Genomic DNA, 15,963 nt, shown 5'->3' on the forward strand with positions numbered 1-15,963 from the left:
GCTCCAAGGTAAGGATTTGATTTTTTTATTAATCTCTTATCAAGATTGTTTGCAAGCAAACCAGACATTTCAGAGAGATTTTGTATTAAAAGATTATGCTTCACTGTTAGCTACATTACAATGCAGCAACAATCTGTGGATACATATGGAATAAACATTTTTAACCATTTTTTAGTTAAAAAATAATTACATTAATATCAAGTAAAATTGAAGAAGCTTTAAGAGTGAACTGGCTCAATTCTGTGACACATTTTATGAGAACAGAAGGACATCTTTTGTCTTTCCATAAACTCCTTTGTGCATCAGAGTTTCTTCTAAATCCAAACCCTTTGTTCCTCAGTGTTAAGAGGTTACTGACAGAGCTGTGGAAATGTAACACTGAATCTGTCCCAGATACCTGCTTAGCAACAGAGCTGTTTGTAAGACATATGAGGGTTTTGCATTATTGAGCAAGTGCAAGTCAAAGATTAATGAGACACATAGTATCTCTTTTCTCCTGTCAGGAGGACAGTCAGTGCCAAGGTAAAGTCACATCCAGGCTTAGGAAAGAGCTCTGAAATATTCAGGACAGGGGGTGGGGTGGGGGGGGGGGGTAAAAACAACACTACAGTGTGCAACATGGGCACCAAAATGCATCAGATGAACTAAGCTGAATGACCCCAGGTTAAAGGATAACTCTAAGGAAAGCTCTTTGGCTTGAAGGGATCTGGAAAGTGGGCTTTCTATTTCAAAAATTTTCAAACTCTTAACAAAACAGAAAAACCGAAGGTGAAGTTGCCTGTTTCTATCCCAGTAATTCAATTCTGTAGCTGAACCAATCTTTGCATTTCAGAGGTCTGATAAGAACAGAACACAAGGACTAGCAGCTTAAAGAGCTGCATTACAACCAAGCAGGAACTGACAGGCTCAGGTTGTCAGGATATTTACTGAAGTGCTGCTGAATGACCTCAGTAGACATCCTGTGGGAGGTAAGTTGCTAAAGGAAGACAGCAGCCTACATATAATTCCAGTTACTATTCAAAGTAAAAGTCATCAAATTTGACTTCCCTATTCAAAAAGCAAAAAACAGGAGCAAACAAACACTTCATATGCAAAGAGATGGCATTCATTCCACTTTGGGTGGAGCCACACTTCTTTTAAGGAATTTGGCCGATTTTGTTAGTCATTCAAATGATTGACAACCCAGGATCCAGTCCAGGAAGCAGAGTTGTACTTTTACACGTCTCTCTGCTGCTTTTCCTCTGTTACCCACCCAAACTCCCATTGAAACAGTGTCAGCTCAACCACGGCCCAAATTAAATAAACCAAAAAATAAAAAAAATCATAAAATGCTTTAAAAATAAACAATTAATTATTTTACCAGAACAGAAAAAAATAAAACTATTAAATACAGATTATTGAAAATAAGATCTCTCCTTTAAGTCTATAGTTAGTTAATGATCTGATAACTGATCATCAAATTTATTTATTTTGTCTGACAGAAACCTGGCTACAACAGAAGGATTTTGTTAATATAAATGATCTAAATTTCCATTTTCCTAGAACAACAGGTTGAGGTGGAGGACTAATTATTACTTATATATCCTTTAAGTATTTGAAACTTGGTCTTTTTTAATTCAGTATGGAAATAAAAAAAACTAACAAACAAAAACAACAACACTTTTACTTCTTAATTATTGTGTACCAGGCCCTATTTCTGTTTTTCTCTGACTTGTTATTTAAAACTTATAAAGTCATAATAGTGGTGGATTTCAATATTCATGTAGATGTTAAAAGTAATATCTTAAACATAGCCTTGAATAATTTAACAGAGTCAATTAGTTTTACCCAAAATGTCCGCAAACCTACTCATTCTCTTCATCATACTCTTGATTTGGTATATGGCAGAGAGTAAGGACTTAATATATCCTTTCAATCCTGTTCTGTCTGACCATTTTTATAACCTTTGAGTTTACATCGACTCCACTGCCACTGAGAGTAAAGCTCATTATAATAGATGTTTATCAGAGAACACTGTAACCAAATTTAAAGAATCTCCTCTATTATTATGCTCCTCTGTCTTGCAGAGTAATGAAACAAAGAGCAGCAACTTAGATGATCTCGTTAGATGATCTATTAATATTATAACTTCAATACAAAAATGAATTGATAAAATTGTTCCTCTGAAAAAGAAAGTAATCAGTCAGAGGAAGCTGGCTCCTTGGTATAATTCAGAGCTTTAGACTTTTAAACAGGCAAGTTGGAAATAAAATGGTGCTCCACTAACCACTAGACTTTTACTTATCTGGAAATACTGCCTATCATGAAATGTCCTATCTCTGTTGAATCATGTATCCTTGTAACTCTAAGCAGCAATAATTTCACGAAATTCTTTATAAATAAAATTATTTCAATTAGAGAGAAAATTCACACCATCCTTTCTGTGGTTGCCTCTAATTCCCTGTCAGATGAGGCAGCTTTAGAAGTGTTACTTGAACCTGATTTGTGTTTGGACTGTTCTTGTCCTGTTGAGCTTTCCGAATTGTCAAAAATAATAGATTCATCCAAACCATCAATATCTGCTAGATCCCATCCCAACCAGACTGTTTAAAGAGGTATTTCACCTAATTAATATCCCCATTTAGGATATTCTAATGACTGGTTATGTACCGCAGAGCTTTAAGGTTGTTGTATTTTAAACATTTATTTGAGAAACCTGATCTTGATTCAGGAGTTCTGGCCAATTATAAACCTATATCTACTCTCCTATTCATCTAAAAAATCTTGAGAAAAGTATTGGCAAATACTCAAATGCAAGTACTTGTACTTGGTTTTAATAAAAAGCGGTATCATTACATTTCTACCTATTATGAATCTGTTTTGTGTGATTTGACTACACGTGGTCAGCTCTGACACCTGGTGATAAACCGTGTACCCAAAACAGTTGTGCATTACATGCCCTGCAGCCACGTCACACAGAGGGAAGTCAGGGCTATTGAAACATTCAGACGTCTAATCTCTATTATTGGTAAAGAAAAAAAAGTAAATGGCCTGCACTTGTATAGCACTTTATCTAATCCAAGGACCCCAAAGTGCTTCACACTACAATCACTCATTCACCCATTCATCCAGACAGTCACACACTGATGGTGGTAAGCTACATTGTAGCTACAGCTGCCCTGGGGCAGGCTGATTATTATTGTTACATTGACATGTGTAACCCATTGTAAATAACCTGTTGCGTTTTATTGTGGCGGGTCATTTTGCGGATATTCACCCTTAAGTTCCCCTTAAGTTCCGGGTCGGAGGCGAGCTCATTATCTGTTTCACAGCTATTTCTGTCACTGTTGTCTCTGTGACAAGCGCTGGCGTTTTCTTAAATCACCGCCTTTTATATGCAAGAATCATCCTGAAATAACTCAGCCGGATGTTCATCCAGGATGTTTCGGCGGTACTTTTTCTGACAACACCTTGGCGATGAGTTATCTGCTAAATTTGTTTGTAAATAGAGTTATCGTATTGAACGCCATGCAAAATTCCAGTGACTGCATGCTAATTAGCCCTGTTAGTTTTGGAGATTTGTTTGAAACTCATTCATGTTGCGCAACAAAAAAAACAAAAACAAAATAGATTTGATTGTTTATTGAGCATTTTGTTTGATATGCATTCACTGACCTTACAGTCACTAAATGCATATCAATTAAAAAACTTGAAAGTGCACTTAACTTTATTAACTGGATTAATTCTGCTACTTTTGATAGTCTTATTGGAATAAATTGAAACCGATTATCATGGTGACAAATTTTTCGTTGAAAATCATGAAACATAACCATGATTAGTTGTTTGATAGCAGTAAAACTGTTTAAATGATAATGCTAATTGTCTTTTTTTTTTTTACCTTGCTTCGGTCAGGTTTTTTTTCCTCCTCTTGTTTTTCTCAACTTGCATGCCAAGTTCGACCCACCCAGGATGGCGAGCTACCGGATCACCGCAACAGTGCGGTAGGAACTATCAAATACCCGGTTTCTTCTATGGACCTACTGCCTTTGAACCAATGGATTTATTGTCTTTGGATTATTGACTTTGTTGCCTTGGATTATTGATTGATGAACTATTAATTAATCTTGTCTACTAATTTTTGTCGGGGTTTTTCTTCTGTTATGATTATTTGTTGTTTGTATTTATATCTAACTGTTATTATTACATATCCTTCTAGCACATATACAAATGGCATTTGGATCCTGATCATTTTAATACAATCACTTAAAGGTATCTTTCTGTCTATGAGTGATTTATTCACACACACTGGCTCCGTAGTCGAACCTTCTTCTGACTGCCTTATTGAAATTTTGGTCGCAATCAAACGCCTGGCCGAGTAAGCGTTACACATGGTTCAGAGCCAATTCAGACATTTTTGTAGGGTCATCTCTTGATCAGATTATTTACCCAACCAATGCAGAATAAAAGAAATAAAGACACATATACAGTGATTAGTGACTTCAGAAAGCTCTGTGTCAGAGCTGAGACCAAAGATTTAAACTTGTAAAAATCGACCATAGTAAAACATGAGCCGACAGCCGTCAGGTGTTTTACACAGCTCTACTGTGAATTTAACATCAGCTCTGCTTAATTAAGTAAATATAATGCAGCTTCATTGCTCAGACTGTTGTCTTCTGATCGACAGCACATTATAACTTACAAGGACCACAGTGAGTCCAAAACCAACCAGAACAAACATTAAGCCAAAGAGAAACTCATCCATACAACATCTTGCAATTCACTTTGATTAATGAAATCCTAACAAAACAGAAATTTACATTGAGAAGGATTTTGATAAATAGTTGATTAAAACTTTAAGTCTAAAAAAACAAAACAAATAAAAAAAACTTTATTGAAACGCCGGCAGATTTCTGAGTTAGTCAAGTTGTTTCAAACTTCCAGTCTTTTTTAGCTGTGAGGTTCATGCAGCTCAGTGTGAAAACATGCAACAAACGGGAAAAAAGAAGAGTTAGGAGGTAATCTTTAGCACTGTTCATGATGCATCAATTCCTTTCACTGCCTCTTCCATGAAGAAACAGAAGAAGCAAAGGAGTTACTTTCATCATCATCTGTTTTTAAGGCAAAACAGTCAGGAGTGATGAAAATTTAATTCCTCTAAGTTTGTGTCTAAATGTTTAAAGAGCATTGCATCATTTCCAGTGGAGTTAAAAACAAAAACAAGAGATGATGTTTCTCACGTTCTGTTCTTTCTTTTCTGATACTTTGTCACCATGTCTTGCAAACTGGATGTGTGGAGGATGAAAGAAAGGATAAACAAGAAAAGAGAAAAATAAATCACAAACAACGGAAAAGAACATAAAATAAGAATTGTGTCAAACACAACACATAAATAGTGAATGATGCTGAAAACATCGGAGTAATTGTGGGAGATGCTGTGATAACCCAGATTTGTTCCTCCCTTTGGCAAATGAGTTGTACTAAATATATCATGTTTTTAGGGACACCGAGCATTCAACTTAACTCTGATCTGAGGCTCCTACTGACTCACAGTACTGTTTATTACTTGTGAAGCTCAGCAGGAGCTCAGAGAGAGCAAACAAAGTCCTAGAGACAGAACTGGACCTTTAATTGGGTGAGAACAAAAAGAATTACCTTTGAATTTTTTCAAAAAAACAAACAAAAAAAATAGTTTCTCTATTTGTGTCACTATCAACCGTTTGATTTATTCATTTTTTTATGAACTCTAGAGCTTCCTGTCATTTACGCTCTTTGGGTTGTGTGTAAGGTATGCAAAAATAAAGAAAATATTCAGTTGTCTGAAACTGAATTGTACTGAGCAACGCTGGACCAAACTATTTAATACAGAGGATCTGCAATAACATTACTTCAATAATGTCAGCGATGGTACGCGACTGACATCACCAGCTATAGACATCAAACTTGGTGTGTTTACCAGATAACCTATTCTGAGATCAACTATAAAGTTAACTAAGACACAATAGCTCAGTGTGTTGCTGTACAATATTCTAACCATTAAGACAAAAAGATTAGTCATTTTATCATTTTCCACAGGACCCTGATTGAAAAAATGTAAAGACTACAGCCCCACTGATTACTTCAGAATATGAAGTTAATGTTTCATAAATATGTGTTTATAAGACCATTGAATCAATGGGGGTAATTTCCTGAGTTTACGTAATGGACACACTAACAGCCTCTGGTTAACCATTGTAAGATTAAGAGATATGTATGCTAATAGCACAGTGTGATAAGATCTGTATCATTTTTCCTGTTCTGATTTGTATTAATTTCATATGCATGTCTGTTTGTTCATGGAAATACATTTAGAAATGCTCTTCACAAAACATGGCGTGTCCTGTTTTGGGGATTTAAGTGATATGAAATATCCTAAAGAACTCAGCAGGGGGAGGCTGGGTGGCAGAATGTGCAAATCACCTATAAACATACTGAATGATATTTCATTTACATTAAGGCAAAGGTTAAATCTTCTGATCATTGCTGACTGAAACAGTAAGTGTCAGATCATCTTAATCGTATTTATTATTGTTAAACTTCATCTGCATCTCATGGTTTTCAGATATCTGACTGAACTGAACTGACTGTGAATCTAAAGGTTAAAACATTCCGTCCAGGATTTCTTTTTCTTTGGTTAATTCAAAATATTAAAGATTCTGGTCCAAATAACTCATCCCAAAGCCCTGCAGCCTCTGCTGAACAAAATGATTCTTGTTCAGTACCTGTTGATGAGGTCTTCGTTGTCATCGCTTTCCATCTCATCTTCGATGGCGGCCTGCAGGTCACCGATCCGTTTGAAGGCCAGCTTGAGGTCGGCCTGTAGACTCTGATTGGCTGCTTCTAAGCTCTCAATGTCCATTTCCTATTTATGATACAAGAAACACAATCAACTCTGCAGCTGGTTGGGACCAGATCTCCTCCGGCTCAAAGATAATTGGTAGCAAGTTGCTTTCTTCCTCTCGGGTTCTTCCTTACCAGCTCGTGCTTTTTGCGGCTTGCTTCAGCTTCCTTTTTGGCCAGTTCAGCCATCTCTTCTTTGACATCTCGGATCTGTCTCTGCAGACGTTTGTTTTGCTCTTTCTCACGGTTCTCGCTGCTAAACCGCTGATCTCGTTCTTCTGTCAGCTTCTCCAGATTCTCCTTCAGACGAGCTACCAGGTTCTACAAAAAAAACATGTTTTCCACAAGATTAGACGTTTTCTAAAGCACAATGAAAAACTTTAATCTGTTCTTCAGTAAATCTTTTAAAATTGTTATTTACATACACAAATACAAATGAAATGACTTTCAGTGTTTTTACTAATCAACTACATTAAATTGAGAAAAAATTAAAAGACAAGTGTTTCTTAAAGGAATGCATATCGCCCACCACCTTTCACCGCCATTTTTGTGTAGGCTAAGGTTGATTAGCTGGTGCAGCCATCTTGAATTTGGTTGACTCTAAATGTTAATCAGTTAATGTCAATCCAGTGATTACTTTATAAAATCAGTGATTCATAAAATATTTCAATACAGACACCCAAACAAACACACACACGCATACAGGCAGAAACATTATTGATCCACATTTGGTAGCGGGCGATAAAAAAAAGAGTTTGAAACTACAACACTCAAAAACAAACAGAGACATGTTGTTCATGGTAAGATAGTCCGTCTCATCTGTGGCACGTAAACCTGATGTTTGTTTGCTTTTTTCCCTCCTCAAAACAGCCAAAACACATTACATGTGTCTGCTGTTTTTCTGTCCATCTGAGATGAGTAAGTAGGTACCCACAAGTCATGAAACTCAAACCAAAGGAGGAGATGCAAGCCACTAATATCAAGAACAGTGGTTCCCAACCTGGGAGCACCAGAAAGCTTGTGGGGTGGGGTGTGGGGGTGGGGGGACTTTAATCTTTTGCACATGTACAAAATAATACCACATTAAAATAATTATTTTAAGTCTGGGTGGAAGTTTATTTGCATCAAACACTGCTGTTACTCACAAAGCTGCTTGTTACAAGTCACTGTAAGTTTATAAAATACAAAAATAAACTAGACATACTGCATTTTCTGCTAAAATGCAGTGTGAATGCTAAGTGCTGAAAAAATGCTGAATTTTGCTGAAAAAGCCAAAACTGACTAATGCTAAAAAAAAAAAAAAAAAAAAAAGCAGAAAAATGCTGAAGCAGATTTAAAAGAGAACAATGTTTCGGAAAGAGTTGAAGAGATCTCACTGTATTTTTTATGGGGAAATATTTGTAAATAAAGTTAAATATTCAGAAAAGTATAAAACGTACAAAAAAGAAAAGTCAGAGCATCTATCCCCTTAATGAGCTGAATGTTTTGATATAAGAATGGCTAAAACAACAAACTATGCAGAAGTAGTTAGAATGCAAAAAACGTTCAAAAAAGGAAAAAATAAAAAAACGGAAAACAATTGTGTGAATGATGACTCAGTATCCATACAATAAAATACCTTTGCATGCCACTTTCACTAATGCATATTTGATAAAAACAAATTTATTTGGCAATATTACTCTTTACAAAGTGACCAACAAAAAGGAAAGAGGAATCATGATGCAGTGTGGCTTCAATTCCCCACATCACCACCTGTGTCCCCAGTTTCCCGTTTTCAAAACAAGCGTATATAGTACGCATGGCTCAGAGTGTGCATGAAGGACAGCATATTCTCCTGTCAAGTTTGTTTTAAAGATCACAAACTTTGCGTGATGTGCCCAAGTTTCAGGCCCCATTTTGTGCGTACGCCAGTTTTATAAATGAGACCCCAGATCAGTTTTTTATGTCCTGCTATATAAAGACCTAGAACTGAGGAAGGGTGGACTTTTTTTCTCCCTGACAATATTTACTCACTTTTTACCGCTGGTGAGAAGTTTGAAAAACCTAGCTGAAAAGAATTCAACTTTTATACAAACATATAACTTGTCTGGAGAGAGGAGACTGAGGGTACCAGACAGCTCAACTTTGGAAATGATAGAACCAAGTGCAGCATGGTTTCATCAGTTTCTGTCTGAGAGTGAGCTACAGACCATTTGTATTCATTCACTGGAGTTTATTTTTTAGCACTAATCTAAAACGAGTTTTAATATGACATATAAACAACAGTACAGTGTTATTAGTGAGAGTAATGTGAGCTGCAGGTCACTGCCATATCATTACTTATTTACATGGTGATAATTCTGACCTTTTGAACTGTCCTGACCTTTTTCCATTTCTGCAGTGATTCATTCAACCTACAAAGACGGTGTGTTCTCTTAGAAACATCCTCATGATGCCTGCAAGCAGTAGCTCTCGTGTTTAGTCTCACCTCCAGCCGTTTGACCTGCGTCTTTTCAAACTCCAGTTTGGTTTCCAGCTCGCGGATTTTAGCCTCTTGACGACTGACGAGGGATTTCTCAACCATGGACTGCTCCTGGAAATCCAGCTGGCTCTGGAGCACTTGTATCTAGGACACGAAGATACACAAATCTATGTTGATATACTTGGAAGAAATACCAATTGGCTTAAACAGGTTAAATATTTTTCTGACAAATTGGTACTACTACATTTAATTTAGGTTTTTACAGCCTTCTTTTCTTACTTTAAATCAGTAAAGCCAGAATAAAGCAAACAGAATAGAAACATACATGCTAAACAACAGTTTGTGAAAAGACTGATCAGTAAAATTCAGGGCAAACACTTTTTTTTTTTTGTATTCAACTGGTCCAGGATGTATAGGAAGAGGAATTTCAGCAGATCTTTCCTCCAGAACTGTAACAATTTAAATGAACTAACATGTGAAGTAGTTGGTGTCTGTAGTGAAGATATTCCTTGAACCTGATGGAAAATACTTGAGAGCTTACCCATTAGTGAGGTTGCTGAGTAACGTATACAACTTTGTGATGGTAGAGCTCAAATTCACTGAGTTTCTCGAGGCCCTGCATGTTGTTGGGCTGTTTGGGTGATACTGCATGGTGGTAAAGGGCAGTGACCTTAGGTAAGATCACCATTTGCTTCAGTGCAGCTTACAAGATGTGGATGTTCACCAAATTATTTTAAACTTAAAAATCATGAAACAACTTTTTTCTCCGTGTGTACAGATGGACCTGATCATGTTAATTATCTCCAGGAAACTGTTACACCGTAGTCATTCATGGGTAACATTTACTGCCTGATGAAGAAAAAAAAATAATATATATATATATATATATATATATATATATATATATATATATATATATTACAGAAAGTTATTACAAGCAGTTATTAAGAGCATGTAATGACATGCTTGTCTGAATTGTATAACCAAGTTGGCCATCTGTGTCACATATCGGCTCAGCAATGTTCCCTAAATGACACATCAATTATATTATGGGTTGTATTTGTCAAGAGACCGCTGCAGAGGAAATGAGCCAATGTAGTGCTGCAAATTCAAGTTTGTTAAGAAGTCTGCAGCACAGTGCAGCACCAGAAACAAAGAAACATCACAATTTGAGAGAAAAGATGAGAATGAGTCACTAAAACTTATAGAGAACAGGATCTAATCTCAAGTCAACAATAACAGAACAAACTGATCAATATTCAAAAATAACACTGATTTATAAAGTTTTCCATTACCCAAGACATACTGAACACAAACAACAGAAAGTCAAGAAAAGGTTTAAGAAACTACAAACTGACGAGTAGTACTAGCCTGAAAATACATCAAAGAATAAGAGCCTTCCTTGAAAAAAAAACCTGCATATTGTCTGCCACCTTTCATGTCAGAATTTTAAACTAAAATCATCTTGTGCTGAGAAGGAACTAAGTTGTAGCATTTTGGTCAAATCTCATAAATTACCTTAAGTGCTAAATCATGCAATACGGTGAAATCTTGTGAGATGAGTTAGCACTCAGAGTATAGTGTGGGAGTGAGGCTACAACCACAAAAAATTCAGCTCAATATCTGTAAAACCGACCAAGTTATAGCCATTTTTGTTCTGGCTATTGTCAGTTAGCTGCAGTGCCCATTGTATATTGGGTTGAATCTAAAAGTAAAGATGTACATTCAATGATTACTATGATTACTTCATTAATCTCCATCCACTGGTTTATTAGATATTTTGCTAACAGTCCATAAGGGTTCACACAAACAGCTGTTGACAATGTTTTAAGTAAAATTCTTACACAATGTGTTGAGCTAAAGTGTGTATTGGGGATGATGCTCATCTACAGTCACACCACGTTTAGGCTCAATATCTGTAAAAACCACTGAGTTATAGTCATTTTTCTGTGTGACTTAATTTCCGTTGGCTGTGGGGATCTTCTTGAATTGGGTCGAGTCCAAAAGTTAAAAAGTTGTAGATGTACATCAGATGATTATTTTCTGAAAGATTTATTAAATTTTGTTCAGTTCAATAAGATATTTTACTAACAGTACAGATAAACAAACAGACAGGCAAAAACATTGTCACACTGCTGTTTGAGAAACAAATAGATTAATTAATAAATACAAAACTAAATAATAAATAGGTCCTTGTTCCAGAGAAACTGAGCTTAGAGAGTCATTTGTTCCAATGTAGAGCATTAAGGTGTGTCTGTATTACCAGGATGAAGAGAAACAAAGAGTACAGCAGTCTGAAGGTTATTTCTGAAATAAATATAGGTACTCCTTTTTCTGTACAAACAGGTGAAAAAAAACCCAGGAGTGATGTCTGTAAAAGCTGTTACCTCCCTCCTTGGGTTTGTCATGACTAACCTTTTCCTGAACCTCCTGCTTGTCCTTGAGGGCCTCCTCCAGCTGGGACTGTAGGTCACTGATCTGGGCCAAGTTCTGAGCTGACTGAAGGCACAAACAGGAGAGGACAGTCAGCGAGGACACGTGGGCCAGCACACAATAAACACTGATTTATTTTACATGAAAAGGAATAATTATTTCATTAGTTTATAAATACTCAGACAATTATTTTGTGAAATGATTTTACAAAAATTCAAAATCAAATCAGTCTTTCAACCAATAAAACCCAAGTTGAAGCAGTAAAATGTACATTACTGTAACATTTACTTATCAAATGAACATTGGAATGTTTTATTTTAATTAAGAATATTTTTTTTTCTCAATAAAATACGCTGAGAAAAAAAGAGAAACCTAACAAAAAAAAAAAAGATTAACCTTTTGTTTTCCTTGTATGCCATGTTCTCATGATACATTAATGTCCCCACCCACCCATCTCCCACTCCCACCCTCTTTTACTGGATCAGAGGTTCTCCAGACCTGGGCCACAGCAGCTTTGTGCTTCTTCATCAGCTCGTTGAGGTCCTCTTGGTCCTCCTCCATCCTTGACTGGAGATCATTCTTCTCTCTCTGCAGACGACTCAACTGTTCCTCCAGCTGAAAGACAGAAAGCAACGCAAAGATCAGAAAAGGAGACATCGCGTTAAGTCTGGAGCTGCATCTTCAAACAGAAAAACACAAAATAAAAATATGATAATAAAAAATTCTTTGTGGTTTTAAAATCAAGACATCAGTCTTGGTCAGATGTCTGGAACTTGTGTTACAGTGATGTAAGAAGTGATAAAAGAATTAGTAGGAACCCAAACTATAAACTCTGTACAAGAAAATCTACAACATGCTCCAGAATCAAAATGATGACAGAAAACCTGGGAGGCTGATACTGACTAAAACATCAGATTTTATTCTGCAGTTAAATGTGGTCAGAACCTGGACCTGTAGAAGGACAAGATGGTTTTAGTACGGGTGGGAATCTGTAGGCACCTTGCAATTTGATTATGATTCAGAGGGCTGTGGTGCAATTATAAGACAATCGTCTCAATGTTTCCATAATCTTGCATCAAACAAAATCTGAGCATAAAATCTCACAAATCTAAAAAAAAAAAAAAAAAAAAAAAAATTTCCCCTGGGAGTTCTAACAGCGGTCCGCAGCCGGGAAAATTAACAGCTGTCACAGGCTCATGCATAAATAATCAACACTAATACAATCAGCAAAATAGTGCATTGTCATTATATTGTAGGGCTTTTTAAAATTTGTTTTTCTCCTAAANTATGATTCAGAGGGCTGTGGTGCAATTATAAGACAATCGTCTCAATGTTTCCATAATCTTGCATCAAACAAAATCTGAGCATAAAATCTCACAAATAAAAAAAAAAAAAAAAAAAAAAATACCACAACTCAATATTTACTTTACACTGCAGCATAAAAAAAAGTATTCAAATGTAGGCTCATGCATAAATAATCAACACTAATACAATCAGCAAAATAGTGCATTGTCATTATATTGTAGGGCTTTTTAAAATTTGTTTTTCTCCTAAATTTTTTTTTTTTTTACTTTTTGAACATTTACCTAAAATATTTTATCATATGGTGCAATAATATTCATTTACTTAAATGTGAAATTACCCAAAATTAATGAATACTAACAAATTTTATATTAAATACGGCCAAAGGTGTTAGAACAACAGAACAAAAGTAAAATATAAAATATACATGGTTCTGGTTAAAAGCCAGAAACAAGGAGGCAACGAGCTAAAGTTAAGGCTGGGATAAAACAGGTTGTTTTTCTTGTTTTATGAACTGATAAAAGACTGAAGACAAAAATGGACGAAGGTAATGCATCTCTGAGGAGACCTGTTCAAGAAAAAACTTTTTAATTAAACTTATTTAAACTGATATTATTCCCATTCTCCAATGTCTAAATTACCTAAATGTACCAGTTACTTTGATCTTGGACCTTGGCTATGCCTGCCTCAAGAAACATGTAGTTTTTTTCAAAAACACTGCAAAATTCAGGATATTATGTCCTTGTTTTCATTTTAGCTTCCCAGAGATTGATGCTATAGCATTGAAAGTGGTACCAAATGATAGCTAATAAAATTTTCTTGCATAGGGTATAAAACACATAAACACCTGTGTAAATTTTAATTTTAATGCACAAACATACATATTTTTGATGCTTGGAAAGGATGACATCATATGATACAAATATTGTGTAAGAAACTGTCAGATAGGATGTCACTAATACATGTATTGTCACTTGTTTAATGTGGCTTTCTTGAAACTGTCAAATTTGTTCCTGTGGTACTCCACAACTTGCAGTAAGCAGCTTCTCTGCTCTGGGTCAGTTGTGATCTGAGTCGCGAAGTCAGTCATCATTTTCACGCCTCTCTCAGCCACATCACTGGTCACTTTCACCGACCTCACAAACTTCTGTGCATTCCTGTAGCTGTCATTGTCTTCCCATGTGTCAGCAGGAGTAATAGCAACCTGTTTACACAGGTGTTTATGTGTTTTATAGCCTATGCAAGAAAATTTTATTAGCTATCGTTTGGTACCACTTTCAATGCTATAGCATCAATCTTTGGGAAGCTACAATAAAAACAAGGACATAATATCCCGAATTTTGTAGTGTTTTTGAAAAACGTCAACAATAAAACTACATGGTTCTTGAGGCAGGCATAGCCAAGGTCCAAGATCAAAGTAACTGGTATATTTAGTTAATTTAGACCTTGGAGAATGGGAATATAATCAGTTTGAATAAGTTTTATGAAAAAGTTATTTTTTGAACAGGTCTAATCTCTGAGTACCCAGGATGGATGAAAAGAGTTGGCAACAGGGCCGACTAATACAACAACATTCATTTTATTGTCTGTAAAGGATCAAAAGTAAGAAAAAACTTTAACTGTAAAATAAAATATTTACACAGAAATATATCGGAAGGTAAAATACTGCATCAAAATAAATTACTTTTTTTTTTACTCCTAAAGGAAAAATAAGACCGGAGTGAAGATCTAGTTAAAATTAAACAAATAGTCGTGAAGACCAGGTATTTAAGGAACGACTGGCTGTAAGTTACTGCAGAGCTGAACACACTCTGTTGCTGTTTTGTCTGTTTGTAGGGTAGACAGAGTGCAGTGCTGTCCATTATGTTAATAAAAATAAAATAATTATAATTTTCACAAGCTTATTATTTTTATTTATTTCTGTATTTCTACTAAAACCAGCTCCTCTGAGACGTGCCAAGGTGCACTTCAGGCACCAAAAATATCTGCGTGAAATCTGGGGCAAATTCATTTACATATCACACTTTCCTTTTTTAAATCCATCACTGAGTGCTGATAAAAGCTCCGGGTGCAGCAAGCTGAAAATACTCAGAGAAAAGCAAAACTGAAGAGCCAATTTCCTGCAAAGAACAGTTATTTTAACAACAACTTGTCCTGTCAGTCAAAACTCAAACTAATTACGAGGCATACCATCGTGTCCATCTGTGGAGGAGTACAAATCTTAAAAATACATACAGAATAGTTATCTCCAAGCAGGATAGTTACAGAGAAAAAAACCCCAGCAGTGATCATCAGTTTGTCTTTGCAACAGATTTCTTTAAATAGCTAAAATATTAGTTACTAACTACTTTATCAACCTCCAAAGGGATTGCACTGTTACAAAAAAAATCTACTTTTAACATAAATATATACATAACCTAAAAGCAAGGAAAGGTGAGGGAATGTCAGGTCATGCAGAGATATCCCTCTCTGTCCTTTCCTTCATCATTCTGCTCTGGACTTACTGCTTGGATAATTAATTATCTTTACCCTTGACTTCACAGTGCACACAGTACCGAGCCAAACTTTTCAAGGTGCCATTTCATTGTTTTATAAGCTATAACAAAATGTTCAAAGCAGAAAGTTTCTTTTGGTAGGCAGGAGAAGAAAAAAAAACTTTTAGACTGAGGGATAAAGGACAGAAAGACAAATGTGGCAGTGGAAAGGGACAAAAGGCACTTTGACCAATCTGTGGAAAACAGATTACCAAGGAAACTGGGCATAAAAAACCCAACTCAAATCATGACAGAGGGGAAAAAGGTCAAATATAGAAAAGGGATTAGCCGGAGAGAAATTTGGATTTGCAAAAGAACAAAAAACAAAAGATTATCTTTCAACTAATGTGAATGTAAGTGATAATGAAAAAGCAGATG

The 15,963-nt window shown here is 35.8% G+C and overlaps 1 protein-coding gene across 16 annotated transcripts in view; it reads right to left on the reverse strand.

The window, feature by feature from the left end:
- Positions 1–15,963, reverse strand: part of myo18ab (myosin XVIIIAb) — a 125,806-nt gene that overhangs the window by 15,035 nt on the left and 94,808 nt on the right. For 13 of the 16 annotated variants that reach the window (XM_017432182.3, XM_037974017.1, XM_037974022.1 and 10 more), the window contains 6 exons: positions 12,248–12,364; positions 11,732–11,815; positions 9,323–9,460; positions 6,991–7,176; positions 6,738–6,877; positions 5,217–5,261 (listed from right to left, as the gene is read on the reverse strand). In XM_017432182.3, the coding sequence (XP_017287671.1) occupies positions 5,217–5,261; positions 6,738–6,877; positions 6,991–7,176; positions 9,323–9,460; positions 11,732–11,815; positions 12,248–12,364 (710 nt within the window). The remainder of the gene's footprint in view (positions 1–5,216; positions 5,262–6,737; positions 6,878–6,990; positions 7,177–9,322; positions 9,461–11,731; positions 11,816–12,247; positions 12,365–15,963) is intronic. The other 3 variants (XM_037974021.1, XM_017432178.3, XM_017432177.3) reach the window with 1 other exon arrangement.

The sequence above is a fragment of the Kryptolebias marmoratus genome, linkage group LG2, assembly GCF_001649575.2.
Source record: "Kryptolebias marmoratus isolate JLee-2015 linkage group LG2, ASM164957v2, whole genome shotgun sequence".
Classification (NCBI taxonomy): Eukaryota; Metazoa; Chordata; class Actinopteri; order Cyprinodontiformes; family Rivulidae; genus Kryptolebias; species Kryptolebias marmoratus.